The sequence below is a fragment of the Nansenia antarctica genome (assembly GCF_963989245.1).
Source record: "Nansenia antarctica genome assembly, chromosome: 8".
NCBI classification, from domain to species: domain Eukaryota; kingdom Metazoa; phylum Chordata; class Actinopteri; order Argentiniformes; family Microstomatidae; genus Nansenia; species Nansenia antarctica.
Genome location: NC_137678.1, coordinates 15818860 through 15834512, shown reverse-complemented (window position 1 = coordinate 15834512; position 15653 = coordinate 15818860). Strand labels below are relative to the sequence as shown.

General features: G+C 44.3%; 1 protein-coding gene across 1 annotated transcript in view; it reads right to left on the bottom strand.

Annotated features, from left to right (window-relative positions):
• LOC308163921 (piwi-like protein 2) overlaps positions 1-13942 on the bottom strand; it is a gene marked incomplete at both ends in the record, with an annotated part of 29941 nt that extends 15999 nt beyond the window's left edge. The window contains 14 exons of the mRNA XM_080538095.1: positions 3127-3228; positions 3467-3655; positions 4388-4501; positions 7900-8040; positions 8563-8652; positions 9390-9474; positions 9934-10122; positions 10605-10718; positions 10831-10911; positions 11307-11431; positions 11550-11667; positions 11812-11922; positions 12730-12850; positions 13837-13942. Of these exons, the coding sequence (XP_080394221.1) occupies positions 3127-3228; positions 3467-3655; positions 4388-4501; positions 7900-8040; positions 8563-8652; positions 9390-9474; positions 9934-10122; positions 10605-10718; positions 10831-10911; positions 11307-11431; positions 11550-11667; positions 11812-11922; positions 12730-12850; positions 13837-13942 (1686 nt within the window). The remainder of the gene's footprint in view (positions 1-3126; positions 3229-3466; positions 3656-4387; positions 4502-7899; positions 8041-8562; positions 8653-9389; positions 9475-9933; positions 10123-10604; positions 10719-10830; positions 10912-11306; positions 11432-11549; positions 11668-11811; positions 11923-12729; positions 12851-13836) is intronic.
• Between the last annotated feature and the right edge of the window lie 1711 nt (positions 13943-15653).

The following is a 15653-nucleotide window of genomic DNA, read 5'->3' as shown; positions in this document are numbered from 1 at the left end:
GCGTCGGCAGCGGATGTTATTCCAGCCATCATGGCACTGACCCGTCTGCTCCAGACAAGTGCTGAAACTGACCAGGGTGTTAAGACGGCGAAAGAAACACTTTTGGAAGCTCTCCGAAAGCGATTCAGCCTCATCGAATCTGAGCCTCTCTACGTCCTGGCTACAGTACTTGATCCCAGGTGAGTAACATAGGCTATTTTATAGCCTATTTTTTTCTGTAGGTTTACCGCAAATAAATAAATGTCAGGCTAATGTTTTATTTTGTCATGAAAGGTACAAGGACCGTTACTTCACAAACGATGCTTGCAAGACCCATGCACGCACATTGCTTTCCGGTGTCCTGGCCACAAAAGCAGGTTAGAACTGTAGTGTAGAATAGAACGTTTAATTTGTCGTATACTGTATAACGAGTACAGAACTGTTAGGCCTGCGTTTAAATTATTGGCCCCGTTTGTCCCTACAGTGTCTTCAGACCCACCACGGACAGGCGAAGAAACGCACACAGAGCCTCCCCGCAAAGTGGCCCGAGCAGGGTCGTTGCAGGCCATGTATTCCGAAATATTGAATACTCAGGAGGAACAGGGTGCTCCCGACAGCTGTGATTCTGCAAACTTGCAGACTAAATTCTATCTCTGTGAGGCACCGATAGCACGAAGCGCACCACCTTTGGCTTTCTGGCAGGTCAATAAGGACCGTTTTCCAGCGCTTGCCGAGGTTGCCCGTGTGTATCTTGGCGCACCCTGCACAAGTGTTAACAGCGAGCGTCTGTTCAGCACAGCGGCACACATTATTGATGAGAAAAGAAATAGACTATCATCAAAGAATGCAGAGATGCTGATTTTCATAAAGATGAATTTACCCTCCATGCTTACAGAGTGAAGTTCTGTATTTAGAGTATAGGATTTAGCATAGGACTGGGTCTGGCATTCATTTTGATATTTGTAGAAATTAGGCTACCTTTGTTCTTTCACATTCTGTTTGTTCTGTGCCATCTTTGTTCTTTCACATTTATTGTTTATTTGTATTTACACATTTCATTGAAAATCAGAATTTAGAGTTGGGACTGAGGTTCAGATATTTTATATATTATTATTTATTTATCTTACTGTATGAAGGCATTTGCCCTCCATGCTTAGAGTGAAGTTCAAGTGATATGAGACTTCCATAAATATTTTCATATAATGTCCCAATTTAGTTTCCTTTTTTTACCAAGCTGTTGGCAACTTGTATAGCCTATTGTTAATTAAAAGAGGTTACATTCAAATTAAATGTGTCATTTAGCATTTGTCTGATATACTGTATATTGAAGTAGGCTATATATATATACTGAATAATTATTTTGAGGGCCTATTCAGGGGGCAGGGGGAACATTGATTGGATGACACAGGTGGACTTGAGTGAGGATTCCAAGGGCAGGAACACAGGTGGATTTGATGATTGGACACGTGGACTGGGCAAAACGATGAACACCTGGGGAAGACAGATAACTGAACAGAAAACATAGGAGGACGTAACAGTATGTAAACCATGAAGGCCACGTTTATGATGTCTTTTATACAGCCATATCCACTGACTTGGGCTTCAGGCCCTAACTGGGTGATAGGCCAGACTTTTACTATGCCATAAAAATGGGTCTGCATTTGCTTGGTGCCTAATGGATCAAAACTTTTGTCTAAAAAGCAAAAAATATGTAGGCTATCCAGTCAGTAGGCCTACAGCTATGTATTTAAAAAAAAATCGGTATCGGTATCGGTTGATCTTGGAAAAAAAAATCGGTGATCGGTATCGGCCACAAAAATCCAGATCGGAGCATCCCTATTTACCGTTACACCAACGATGTCCGTCAATGTTATATTCAATATGGAAGCTCTTTAAAATGATATTCTAATGATTCCTAAGTCCTGACCTGACACCGCCAGTTCATTATTTGCAACATCGTATTGACCGAATTCAATGCAGGGGTGCAAACTGGTGATGGCCCAAAAAGGTGACACTTTTGCCTGAAAACTAAGAAAATGATCAATGCGTGGCTAACCTTAGAGGTTCCCGGGGGGGGGGTAGTGCTAGCACTAATAGTGCTAAATGGATATCGCTAGCACTAACGGTGGTCTAACAATGAGGCGCGTGTAAGTAGCGGCAGCCCTGACCTTAACACCTGCAGAATTACTTCGAAAACAGTTTACTGTGACTGTTGTTCTCCACGCTGTCAGGAATTGTACCTAGCTGCCTGAAGCTAAAAGTTATTTCAACAGTAGTGGAGTTCAGCAGACAGGAAGATTAGTTAGCTCGCGCATCATGAGACTTGGATGACACTTAGACCCCCCCCCCCCACCCAATTTTTTTTTTTTGCAGATCGACACAATTCACATGGATGACCTATTTTAAGGTGAAAACTGCTAATTTAGCAGAAAGGTGACAAGTTTGCACCCCTGCGAATGATTCCACTGATACACTAAGGAATGGCAGGCTCCAGACATAAACCTGGGTACGTTGGTTAGTAAGGAGGGCCGGGCTTCTAGTGTCAAAATGTGCTCTTTGGCGTTAACATTTTTATTTTCTATTTCTTACATATGTAAGAAGAAGAATGTGAGTATTGTCTAATTATAGTTTTTTCAAATACAGATCAAAACGTGTATGTTCTTGCTGGATTTAAAACCAAAGTAGTGCCTACACAGATGGATGGAGGCCTGTTCACCTAGGTTATGTTCTAGTTCTCCTTGAAGCAAGCCCACATTACCTCCATGTAGTGGTTCTGTTATCGCACTCCATGTTGTCTATCTACATTACCACGACGACAGCATGCGTAACAGGGCAGCAGAGCACTCGTCAATTGAAACAGCGGGAAACAAAACCGAAGTGGTTATATATTGCTCGCAAAAAAAACAACAACATCTGAAATGATATTCCAGGATAATTCTCATGGAACCCGGGGAACTTCGAAATCAATTGAGACCCAACTGAGAAACTGTCAGATTTTCAAGGTCTTACATTTCATTTCTGAGCGTCAAATTCGAGTACTTTAAGCGCTTTGAACATTGAAGGGGTTTGGGTCTGTGGTGAGCCCTGCTTTGAACATTGAAGGGGTTTGGGTCTGTGGTGATCCCAGTGGTGAGAGGCGTGACGGACCTGGGAGGGGACGGGGTTCTGGACGCAGCACATCTTCTTGATGGCGCTGTAGAGGTCGTCTCTGTTGCCTGTCATGATGCACACCACCATCTGCACGTTGGGCTGAAACGCGCCACGATAAAAGAGAGAGAGAGAGAGGGAAAGTTCATGAATACAGTCACTATGGTAACCTGAACCACCCCACTCACTGGCTTTTGTTCTGTACGATAAACTCAATCAAATCAATAAACTCATTACTTCACAACACTTGTCTCAAGTCGGCAGGCACTACCGTCCGTGTGTTATGAACGACACCCTCGCGGAGTGAGACAGACAGACGCCTGTCGGCCCCCCCCCCTACCTGTCTGGTGAGCTGGGAGTGGATGCTCTTGACGTAGGTCTCCGTGCGGTCGTCCCTCAGCTCCACCCGGATGGGTCGGTCCAGACGCAGACCCATGGGCCCCGCCACCTTCCCGAAGGTGGCCACCAGCTCCTCCGTCTGGTCGGCGCAGCGGGGGGGGTAGAAGATGGCCCAGCAGCGCATGGGGATCTTGAGAGACAAACGGACCAGGACAGTGAGCGGATGAAAACCGAACGCTCTACACTTTTTCTATCTTATTTGAAACAAATAATACATTGAACAAGACAAGAAAGTGGCCTGGGGAGTAGCACCACGGTTCTACAGTGCACACATACGCCCATGTCGGCCTGGGTTCGAATCAGACCCATGCCCTGCTGACATACCCTTCTTCTCCTTACTCTCCTGTCTGTCTTCACTATCTCTGTCCAATGAAATGACAAATATGAGTGGGACTGCCCCACTCAGAAAAAAATAACCTGTAAACGGTGGCAATAAAAAAGTGCAGGTGAGACAGGAGGACGTACTTGTATATAAACATCTCACCTGATGGCTGTTCTACATTTGACAACCAAGATAACCCGAGAGGTAGACATACCTCCAGGCAATCAGTGAAGCCTGAAGAAACCAACCACTCACACACGGTAATGGAAATTTGCCCTCGACAGCATGAAATGAGGAGAGAGCGATACAGACACAATTAATCAGGCTGAGTGAGTTGCCGCTCAGAAAGCCAAAAAAACATTTGTGTGACAGGGAGGCCCTCAGGCTGTTTTCAATTTCTCTTGTTTTGTCGATTAACAGTTTGAGGGGTCCACGTATCGCGGCGGCACAGAGCATCTTTAATCAACTCTGATAAAGATCGCGGCGCATGCACAAGTCAGTCCCTTGGCAGGATAGCGCAGTGGTCGACCCTAGACTCACACAGCTGATGGAAGCGTCCCTGCAAATCTCCCTGGACCAGTTGACGTCAGCGCCCGTGACAAAGGATGCAGACTGCAGACAGATGGTCTCCAAGGGCAGAGATCTTCCTGTAGTCTGACGCAAAAAAGAGAAGTGTTAAAATCGGTCAAAGAGAAGGTTCAGGGTCTGTGTTAGTGATAGAAACTTTCCATGTCAGTGTCCATCATTGTAGTTGCATTTCCTCAGCCGGTGCTTACTTAGTTAGAACAAAACATTTCTAGTTTATAGTGCAAGTCGTGCTTCGGTAGCAAGTCGTGCTTCGGTAGCAAGTCGCAGCCCAATGCTGACAACAGCTAAAGACCTCACATGCCCATGCTTTTTACATTTACATTTCTTACATTTTTGGCATTTAGCAGACGGCTTATTCCAAAGCGACTTACAATCAATACATTTGACTAAGCAAGTGAATCATCAATCCACTAGGGCTGCCACAAACGATTATTTTCATAGTCGACTAGTCACCGATTATTTTAACGATTAGTCGACTAATCGGATCATAAATTACAGCTTATCGCACAATTACTCAATCGCTCTTATTTAGCTATCATCTTCTAAATCAGCTTCTAAATTTAGCTTGAAGTTGTTAGTTGTTGTTGTAGGCATGTGCTAACTAAAAATAAAGACAATTAAAATGATTGTTCACTCAAAAATAGATATTTTAATGAACTTTGCAGATTTATTTCTGGCATCACTTGCATGTAATGTAATGTAAAGAGTAGTAGAGGGTGCAAACTGCTGAGTAAAATGAGGTAGGCTAGGCACTAGGCAACCAAAAGAATACAAAAACAAAAGTAAATACTTGTACAGAGTACAAAAGTTTTGCTTTGCTTCACTCATCTCATAGTAGAACGCGCCTTCTTAGCACTGTAACGTTAAGACAAAATTTTTAGCTATTTGATAAGTATCGCTTTGATGACAACGTAAAATAATGTAAGAAGGCTTTTAACGTAACGATATCGTTAGCCAATAACAAGCTAACTAGCTTACCGAGACGAGCCATCGTCTTCCTCGTCATCTGCCACAACGTGCTTCCTTTTTAGATGCTCGCGCATCATAGACGTGCTGCCATGATAAGCGAGTTCAGCTTTGCAAATTTTACATTTTACATTCTTTTTTTCAACGTTGTGGTTGAAATGCTCCCACACTTTAGAGGTACGAGGACAGGAAGACATTTCTGTTTGTTTTTCCGGGGAAGTCACGTGTGCCCCGGATGACCGACACTGCGCATGTACATCAAAGACACTGGGAGACGCTAGCCAGTGGCAGCTTCAGGGAAGAAAAACGAATGCTTATCGAATGAAATGAATGGTCTTTATTGTCATTGATATAGTACAGGTACCAAACAACGAAATTTGGGAGGGGGGGCTCCCCTGGTGCTAGGCAAAAAAAAAAAAAAAAAAAAAAAACAACGCTTATTTCAGCTAAAAAAAAACATGCGACTACGGCGATTACCAAATATGTCGGCGACGATTTTGGTAGTCGACGTCGTCGTGACTAGTCGACTAATCGTGGCAGCCTTACAATCCACCAGTCGTAGCAGGAAGAGTAATCCAGCTCAGGCCCGGGGCCATTGATAGAAGGAAAACCTTCTTCTATCACCTTCTTCTAAACCTCGGTTTTTCTTACGTTTTTTTTTTTATATAGACACTGGAGAAACAGAGAAACAGTACAACGGGGTCAATAGAAGTTTTTAGGGGACACAGTAGAGGGGAAAAGCGGGTGTCTTCAGGAGACGCAGTGCTGGGGGGCAGTAGATGTCTCAGGAGGAGCAGTTAAGGTGTAACCTGAAGAGATGGGTCTTCAGTCTACGACGGAAGATGGGTAGTGACTCTGCAGTTCTGACAGCCGTGGGAAGCTCATTCCACCAGCGGGGAGCCAGTGTATGTGTGCAGTTTTTCAAGTTTGCTAGAAACCCATCTTTGCAAATAGGATACATTTTGAACACCAAAGGAATCAACTTACATTTGTATTTCTACCAGTCGGTTACGTACGTCTGTTCTGTGAGCTTAATGGCTGACTGGCCGGGGAAATGTTCATGCACCCTTGCGACCAACAATGTTTACATGATCATAAAGAGGAAGGAGAGAGTTATATTCGTGATATACCACTCTCATATCGATGTTGACTCATATCTATAGCGTATCGAATGATCGACATTGGTGCTCGTCGCGAGTTTGTGTGCATTAAATGTTTCAAGTGGGAAATCAGTCCCAGGTGCTCGTAAAACCAGGTTGTGGATTTGTGCATATGTGCATGAAGGATTAGGAGTCAGGGGCTATGCATAAACGCTCTTTCGCCTTCACCGTAGAGTCCTCTGTAACTCGTTAGGTGTTTGTGTTTCAGCAGCTGTCCTGATCCATTAGGAGATGTCAGAAAGTCCTGCCAGCTGTCCATCATCAGCGGGGAGGGACTCTTGAGAATAGCTCTTACCCTTCTCGCTGTACACTGCTTTTAGTTGATTAAGGAGGACAGCCCTCTAACAAGCCACTTTAGGGGAGGAGTTTTCCCCCCCTCTCGTCTACATCAGTTCCTTCACTTTTCTAAGGATCCTAACTTCCGGTGGCGCTGCTCTGTAGCGACCCGGGCTGCCTCGTCCTAGATGTTTGTTTGTTTTATCGTGTTTTTAGCAGTTTAACGCTGTGTGAGCCTGTATTCATACCTGTGTGGTAACGAGATGATGGTTTTAGCAAGACTACTGTTCATTATTTTTATCGTCTGGGAGCTTATAAAACAATGTCGAAACTTTTAAACTGCACCAGATGAATGTGAACATATCTTGCTTATCGTTTTATTTCCACTCCTGTTTTAATCAGGGCTGCCTTCTGTTTGTGTGTTAACATTCTGTATTGTCTGTTGCTCTTTGTTGGCTGCTGTGGGGTGCAAGCCCAATACAAATCTCCCAGTGATGAGACAATAAAGTGACTTTTGACTTTGACTTTGACTTCTTCATTTAGGCCTAGACAGAGTTCCTACAAGTCAAATTTAAGACCTTTTTGGAGACCTCTTTAAATAGAATTTTAGACCTATTCGCAACACCATATGATCGCTTTGTGTCATCCTTGAGGTGATGAAATTAGGGATTTCACTGCCATACAGACAAAAAAGGAAGCGAATTTGATTTTTTTTGGGTTCCAGCTTGATTAATTTCTGCATAAATAGATGTGGTCGGACTGATTTCCTTGCAGGATCTCATTTTTAAGACTTAGTACCTCATTTTTAGACCGAATAACTGAATAACTAACTTTGTTGGATTTTAGACTTTAAGGCTTTTTAAGACCAGCGCGGGAACCCTGAATAAGGCATTACGCTTTATAGATTCTAGAAAGGTTGTGGAGTACAGCTTTTTGTGCTTGGTGAACAGACAGTTACAGGTAACGACAGAGAAACAGTAGAGTGACAGAAGAGAGAGAATGACAGAAGGGCCAGAGAGTAAGGAGGTTGTGTGTGTGTGTGTGTGTGTGTGGAGGTCTCACCACCAGGATGTCCTGGCTGACGTCCAGCCCCCAGCGAGCCAGCTCTGTCTCGGCTTCCTGGTTAGTGTTGATGTGCTTCAGGAGCTGCTTCAGTGAATGGGTGTGCTGCTCAGCGTTCACGTTGATGTGCATGGTCAGGTCCTAGGTACACAAAAGCAAGGCCGAGTTACTGTTACCGTCAATGACTGTGTTAAGAACAGGGCTTCATACAGGAACAGTAGCTGGACATTGTCTGAGACATTTTTGTTATGGAAAAGATGACATACCTTTTGAGACTCAAAATCAATATATTTGAAAAATACTGGGGAAAAATGGAACATTTATATGAAACGTGACATCTTCTAATTTAATACCCATTCAGAATATATTACCAGTAACATGTTTATTGAAACACCTCCGGACTTCTTATTTTCTCCCTTTTTTCTTACTTTTCTTTTTCTTTTCACTTTTTTACCCCTCTGTTGAGGGGCCATGCTTTGTTTCTTTACCCTTTGTTTTACCATTTAAGATGGAGATATGATGTCCTGTCCATGTCTATGCTGAAACCCAATAAAAACTCAAGTGATAGAAAAAAAAGAAAAAAAAGAACAGGGCTTCATGAACGGTGGAGGTCAAGGGACACCACCCCAGGCGGAGCCTGAGCGGCTGACACGACGACTTTACCTTCATGGCCCGGAAGTCCTTTCTCATCCTGTCAGGGATCCCCGTCATGAAGGACAGTTCGGGCAGGAGGAGGATCTCGCGGGTTATGACTTGCTGTAAGACACATAGGTTCCCGTAACATTATCTAGCACCAGTGGTGTAGTCTAGTTTTTTTCTAGTGGGTATACTGTGATTTTTCCCTCCCAGCCTCATATCGTTAATTCCGGAACGCCATATAAATAAATCTGCACTCTCTGTCTAACGTTATATATCTAACATTACATGTTATAAGGCTGATCTGTGCATGATAGTGCTGCATTTTGACATATTTCAGGTCGCATTTCTCCCCCCCCGTTGATGATATATGACGCTATAGTCAGTCCCAGTGGTCCAAAAGTCAAGTGAGTCATAACACAGACGGGGTGAATTTTATGAATGAAAGTGTGAAAGTTCTGTCACAAAACGCTGTTACGTATCCTCACACATTTTTAAGTGGTTATACGGAAATCCATGGCCTTTCCTATAGTGCTATAGTGGGTATACGGCGTAGTCCTGCATATCACGAAGACTACACCACTGTCTAGGAGGTAAATGTGCTAATACAATAGAGGTATGAAAAGCCCACACATGCTGAAATGACGTTCAATACTCAGCACAGACAGTAGGTGGCATTGATTTTTAAGAATTTAGACGAGTCCTGTATAAAGTCTAGATGTTGTGATCCAAATCCTAGTTTGAGATGAATATTGCACACCATGAGTATGTAGCACAATAACAACAGCTGCATTGAGGTACAGAAATCTAGTGCCCTTCTTTGCATTTCATGTGAACTAGGACGATAGTTTGACCTTTTCTCCGGGCTTGGACCTTTCCTTTGGGCGGTGGACCAGCATGGGTTGGTCTCCCTCTTTTACAGTGATGCCATAGTTTTTGCTGTTGAGATAAGAAGCAAAGCAGGTTAGAATATACACTAGACTATTTATTTTTATTGCTGCATTTAATTGTAGTATTGTTCATTTTGACTGTATTGCTGTAGTTTAATTGTATTGTTGTTCATGTTTACTTTATTGTGTATTAGAATTGTATTGTCATATTTACATTTTACTGTTAAGCCCCTTGTATTGCACGAAAGGCTCTATGTAAATAAAGCTTGATTGATGGACATTAAAAAAATATAAAAAATAATTTAAAAAGAAAAACACTTTATTCAAACGTGGCATGGCACTCGTCCTTCCAAAGCTGATCTCTGAACCATCAGACCTACCTGTAGTAGTCCACAAAGCTGATCTGGGAACAGTCAGACCTACCTGTATAGACCACAAAGCTGATCTCTGAACCATCAGACCTACCTGTAGTAGTCCACAAAGCTGATCTGGGAACAGTCAGACCTACCTGTAGTAGTCCACAAAGCTGATCTGGGAACCGTCGGCCATAGTGAAGGTGTCTTTGGGGGACTTGCTCCACACGATGTCGTCGATGCGGTAGGTGCGGTTGTTGTAGCGGGTGATGACGATGCTGCCTATCAACTCCTTGGTGCACTCGTCCTGGAAGCTCTCTCTGCTCTGCTGGAAGATCACGTTCCTTCAAAGCAGAAGGGCCCATGAGTCCCCCTGTCACCGCTCACTGTCTTACCGCATCCACCTGTCAGTCTATCTACAAGCTACAAGCCCCGTAGGTGGGCTTAAAGTGGTTGAAGCCAAGGACTTTGTATCCTTGAGTTGTATCCTATTCTATCCTATCCTTGTGTCTAAATCCGTGCCACTGCACAGATTGAAAATGATGCCTGTGTTTAAACATATATATGAAGTGAGTATATATGAGTATCAGTGAATGTGCCAAGACTGTGTGGTCTGTATGCCCAGGGACAAGGCATAATGTGTGTTTAAATGTGGATGAACATTCTAAGCACTGTGAGTAAAAATGCATCACTTCCATGAAAAGTTGTATCATGTACAATTCGCTGCAGCACATTGTGTCTTGGCAAGCGCTCTGGTCGTACGGTAAGCCCAATGTGACCACCCCTTCAGGGAGGGAGGCCGTGACAGACGCAGGGTGCTGCTCACATGACATCCAGGACCGAGTCGTTCCTCAGCACTTTGTGGGACACGTCCACTGCGAGGTACAGGCCTCCGTCCGTGCGCTTTATGGTGGTGGAGTAGCCTGGCCACACCTGCAGCCTGTGGGGACAGAGGGTCAGCTGCAAGTTAGCATGGGAAAAAAACACCAAAGAAAGAAAAAAAGAGTTTAAAATGCGTTTCTTTGAAGTCCAAACTCATTACTAGTACTTACCGGTGTTTCCCCAGTATGACCGCGCTGGTCGGATCGTAGTGATTCCGCCCCACCAGCTTCAGGCCCAGGATCCTCATGACCCTTGACCCCCCCCCCCCCACACACACACACACACACACACACACACGGGACAGACATAATTCAATCAAGCTCAATTGAACGTTCGGTACAGACATCCCTTTTTTTCCTATGGTTACACATAGAAATAATAAATAATAATAATTTGTATAATTAGTTACTTTGGCGAGGAGCTGTCCGAAAATGGATCGTTTCTAAATCTAAGTCTGGCTTTGTGTAAAACAGTTTTTTTTTTTCCGCTATTGAGCGAGCATAATCATTCTATTTCGAGAACAAACAGGGCTCCCACAGAGAGGACAACAGGAGGGGTTGTCTAAACAAAAAAGCCCAGACAAGGTCTCTCCAAATGTCAATGTGCAGTGGTCATGAATGGGATTAAGGGCTTGCGCTTTCCGTACCTCCTCAACACCACGTTGTAAAACGGGAGGCACAGATCAGAACTGGGAGCTAGGATCTTGGTCAACTGGATCTTGATGTCGATCTCCTGGTTGTCAGTCCGTCTCTCGCTCTTTAGGTGAACCACCTGTAAGGGGCCGCGGGTTAACATCAGAACGGGTGCTGTTTGTCCTCGTTAGGGCTTATAAGTGCATATTCACAATTAGAATCAGCCAGGTGTCATAGAAAACCTCTATTAGACACACCTCATCCATCCGCACAGGCAGGTAGAGGATTTTGCCGTCGAAGGCGACGACCTCCCCCGTGACTGAGCGATGGTCCTTCATCATGCCAAATCTCATACCCATGGACTCAACGTTCGGACTGTGAAGCGGGACGAAAATTGAGAAAAACGTTTCACTCCTCAACAGCAGGCCAAAGTTACATTTACTCAGCTCCTAATCGCTGTCCTCTGAATATAACCTGCAATTGGATAAACAAGAGGCTAGTTTTGGTCGTAATGCTTACGTGAACGTGACGTGGTACTGGTAGACGGCCTCGTTCTTGCAACTGACGGTGATGTGGTTTGAAGCGATGGGCAGTGGAGTTCCTTGCACACCAGTCTTATGCAATGGCTCACTGCAATGAGAGAGAGAGAAAACAAACACATACAGACCAATAACAATAACAATACATCCCATTTTAGATCTTGGCATCCTAAGACGAATTCAATTTGCGGTACACGCATAATGACAGCAATATCACTTACTTCCTGATACGGTCTGAGCTAACAGTATTGGTTGTTACCATGTGAACGGTTGCTTACCGAGCCGCTTCCATCTTCAGCTCTGCCTTGGGCGGCGGTCTACCTGCAGGCATGGAAGCCTCTTGAGATGGGGATGGAGACGGCGGAGGGGCACCGGCGGAGGATGGAGACGGCATTGGACCAGGGGGGAGAGCGGGCGGCACAGTAGGCCCTCTCCCAACACCCCACGGGGGCAGCGCCGACCTTCCAACGCCCACCGTCTGAGAAGCAAAACCTCGGCCGAGGAAGCTGTAAACAGACAGACCTCAGGTCCAATATCAACGTCCTAAAACACCCTCCCGTCCCCGATTGGGTGTGAACGTACAACACATAGCTGGTAACATTTCCGGCAGGCGGGCATACAGCATAACGATCACACGGAACGATTACCTGCGCATTTACTTCAAGAAACTTTCTACAGGTAATTCCGACAGAAACAAGTGCAGAAATGAAGTGAGGGATCTGTAGGAGGGTGCACTCTGCACTAAGGCCAATGCCTCGCGCTATGAAGGTCCTTGGACGTCAGGCAGTGGTGCTGGTAGAACGCGTCACCCGGACTAACACAGCGTGAGGCGTTGGTCTTAGTCAGCCGACGGCTAGGCAGAGCTGGAGCTCGTGTGCAGCCGTGTCCCGTTCCCTACCTGCTGCCTCTCCCCATCACCTCCTCCGGGGCTCCGTCTCCCCGCGGGCCGCTGGTGACACTGACCGGGGCTGTCTGGGGCTGCAGCTCTGCGCCCCCGAAATCTCCAGTCACCCCCCGTCCTTCACCCAAAAACAACAGCAGAATACACCACAGGGGGATTCAGCACACGTCTCATCCGTTCTAGAGCTTGGGAACATTGGTAATCACAGCAAGCAGCCGTACCGTTGAGTCTTTACACATTTAACTCACATTTATGCTCACAACCACAGACACAAGAGAATTGACTGATTACTGAAGATGACTCTGTACATCAATAATAGACTTTAGGACTGCACTGTTCGGCCTACCCCCATCTGAGAATATGCCCATTACTATGTGCCGTGTCATTGCCTTCACTACTCTACTAGCTAGACGTTCTATTCTCTTCAAATGGAAGCAAGCTTCCCCACCAACACACGATCAATGGATACGGGATGTCTTACAATACCTTCAAATGATCTCTGAATACCTTCCACACTACCTGGGATCCCCTATTAGACCATATCAAAGAACTTAGTATCACTCCTCTTTATTAAAAAAATAATAAAAAATAAAATGTAAACAAAGACTGCTATTACTTCTTGTCACGTGCTAATGATTGTTTGCAATAATAAGATTTGTAAAAAAAAAAAAAAGAGACTTTAGGAGATGGGAGATTCCATGTTCAAATGTTATTCAATGTGGAGTACTCATTTTAACTCTGGGTTGGGGGGGGGGGTCGAAGATAACCACATCCCAGCCTGACTTCATTCTAGTCTTTTTTGGTTTTATTGGAGAATAGAAGCATATAAGTCAGGTATAAGAATATACAAATGTCAAATACGAGTTATAGAATTGACTTCAAAATAAGTAAATGAACACCGTTTTTTTCTTTATCCCCCATTTGGTGTTCGAACAGAGAACTAGAACACCTTCTTTTTTTCTTTTTTTTTACCCCTAAACACCCACCCAGCCCAGACTCTCGAGTGAGAGACAAAACAAAACAAAAAAACTACGCACAAAAACAAAATGTATATAAATAAAATTAATTCAAAAAACACTTCATTCTAGTCTTTAATATACTCACCCACTGCCGGTGTTCCCCGGGCCCACGAGGCCTGCGAGGGCTCTATGCCCATTCCTCTGAACATGGACACCAGAGGCGATCCCAGGTCGAGGAGATGCCCACGCATCTTGAATGAATTAATGAATTAATTAATGAATGGTCTGTCAATTCCACACAATTAGAATACTTTGTAGGAGCTACGGGGAATAATCAGTAGACCACCAATCAGACGACCGGCCCGACGTTAAACATCACCAACCTGCTGGCTCACTACACGTAAATCGTGTGTGATGGTCTGACCGGGAGGGGGTTGCCTTGGAGGAGGCACCAGGCCAAGTAGGGGAGCTCCTCTTGCAACCCCTACCGTTGGCTCAGCTGTGGAGAGGGGCAGCTCTCTGGCACGACCAAGTCCATCATTTCTGGATGGCTGGGGGAGGCCCCTGGCAAAGCCGACAGGAGGCTCACACACAGGGAAAGGCACACCTCTCCCATAAGGCACACCTCTCCCATAAGGCACACCTCTTCCTATGGCGGACTCATCTGACAGGCGTCCACGCCCCCTCGCCTGCTGCTGCCAAGTACTGGTGTGGCCTGGGAACTGAGGCTTCTTTGGATCCATTCCAGATGGCTCTCACATGCAATGTCTGTTAAGTTAAAATTGAAAAGAAAATGGTTAATGTTACTTACTGGGGAAAATCCAAACAAAAAGGCATCCGACGTCAATTAAATTTCACGAAAAAACAAAAATGTTTTTCTGTTATATCCTGTGCATTTATTTTGAATAGGTGAACGGGCTTCCACAATTGTCAAGCTAGTGTTAGGGGCGGCAGTGGCTCAGCAGGTAGAGCCGGCGGTTAATGATCGCGAGGTCGGCGGTTCGAACCCCGGTCAGTCACGTGTCTTTGAGCAAGGCACCGAACCCCTAATTGCTCCAGGGTCGCCGTCTATGGCCGACCCCTTGCCTAGATAGTTGATTTCATCGATATGATGAATGATATATGAAATATATATCTATTTACAGTACAGGCCAAAAGTTTGGACACACCTTCTCATTCAATGCGTTTCCTTTATTCTCACTGAAGGCATCAAAACTATGAATGAACACATAGGAATTATGTATTTAACAATAAAGTGCGAAATAACTCTAAATATGTCTTATATTTTAGATTCCTCAAAGTAGCCACCCTTTGCTTTTTTAAAAAATATATATATAATAATAATATTAAATATAATGTGTTAATAATAATATGTTATTATATATATATATAATATTATTATTCTATATTTTATTAACAAAACATTTTTTTTTAAATTAACAACAAAAAAGCAAAGGGTGGCTACTTTGAGGAATCTAAAATATAAGACATATTTAGAGTTATTTCACACTTTTTTGTTAAGTACATCATTCCACATGTGTTCATTCATAGTTTTGATGCCTTCAGTGAGAATCTACATTGTAAATAGTCATGAAAATAAAGGAAACGCATTGAATGAGAAGGTGTGTCCAAACGTTTGGCCTGTACTGTATATTCTAGAAAGGTCATCTCGAGGCTAGCTAGCTTCATTGCCTAGGCGACGAGCTGTATTTCAAACTGCATTAATCACAGACAGACAGACGCGACCACGTTTACACCCCCCAACATTAATAGCTGAACATGTCTGTGGCTATGTTCATGTTATCTGAATGGATATCTAGGTCACTTAGCCTAGCTACGAACATAGCCAACCGCAGTGACCCAGGTCGTGTTAGCAGCACATGGCCTCGACGGAGGAACGGGAGAGTCGAGACCAACACAGTTTTCTCATGGTTACACTCTAATTTCGTTGCATAACATCAT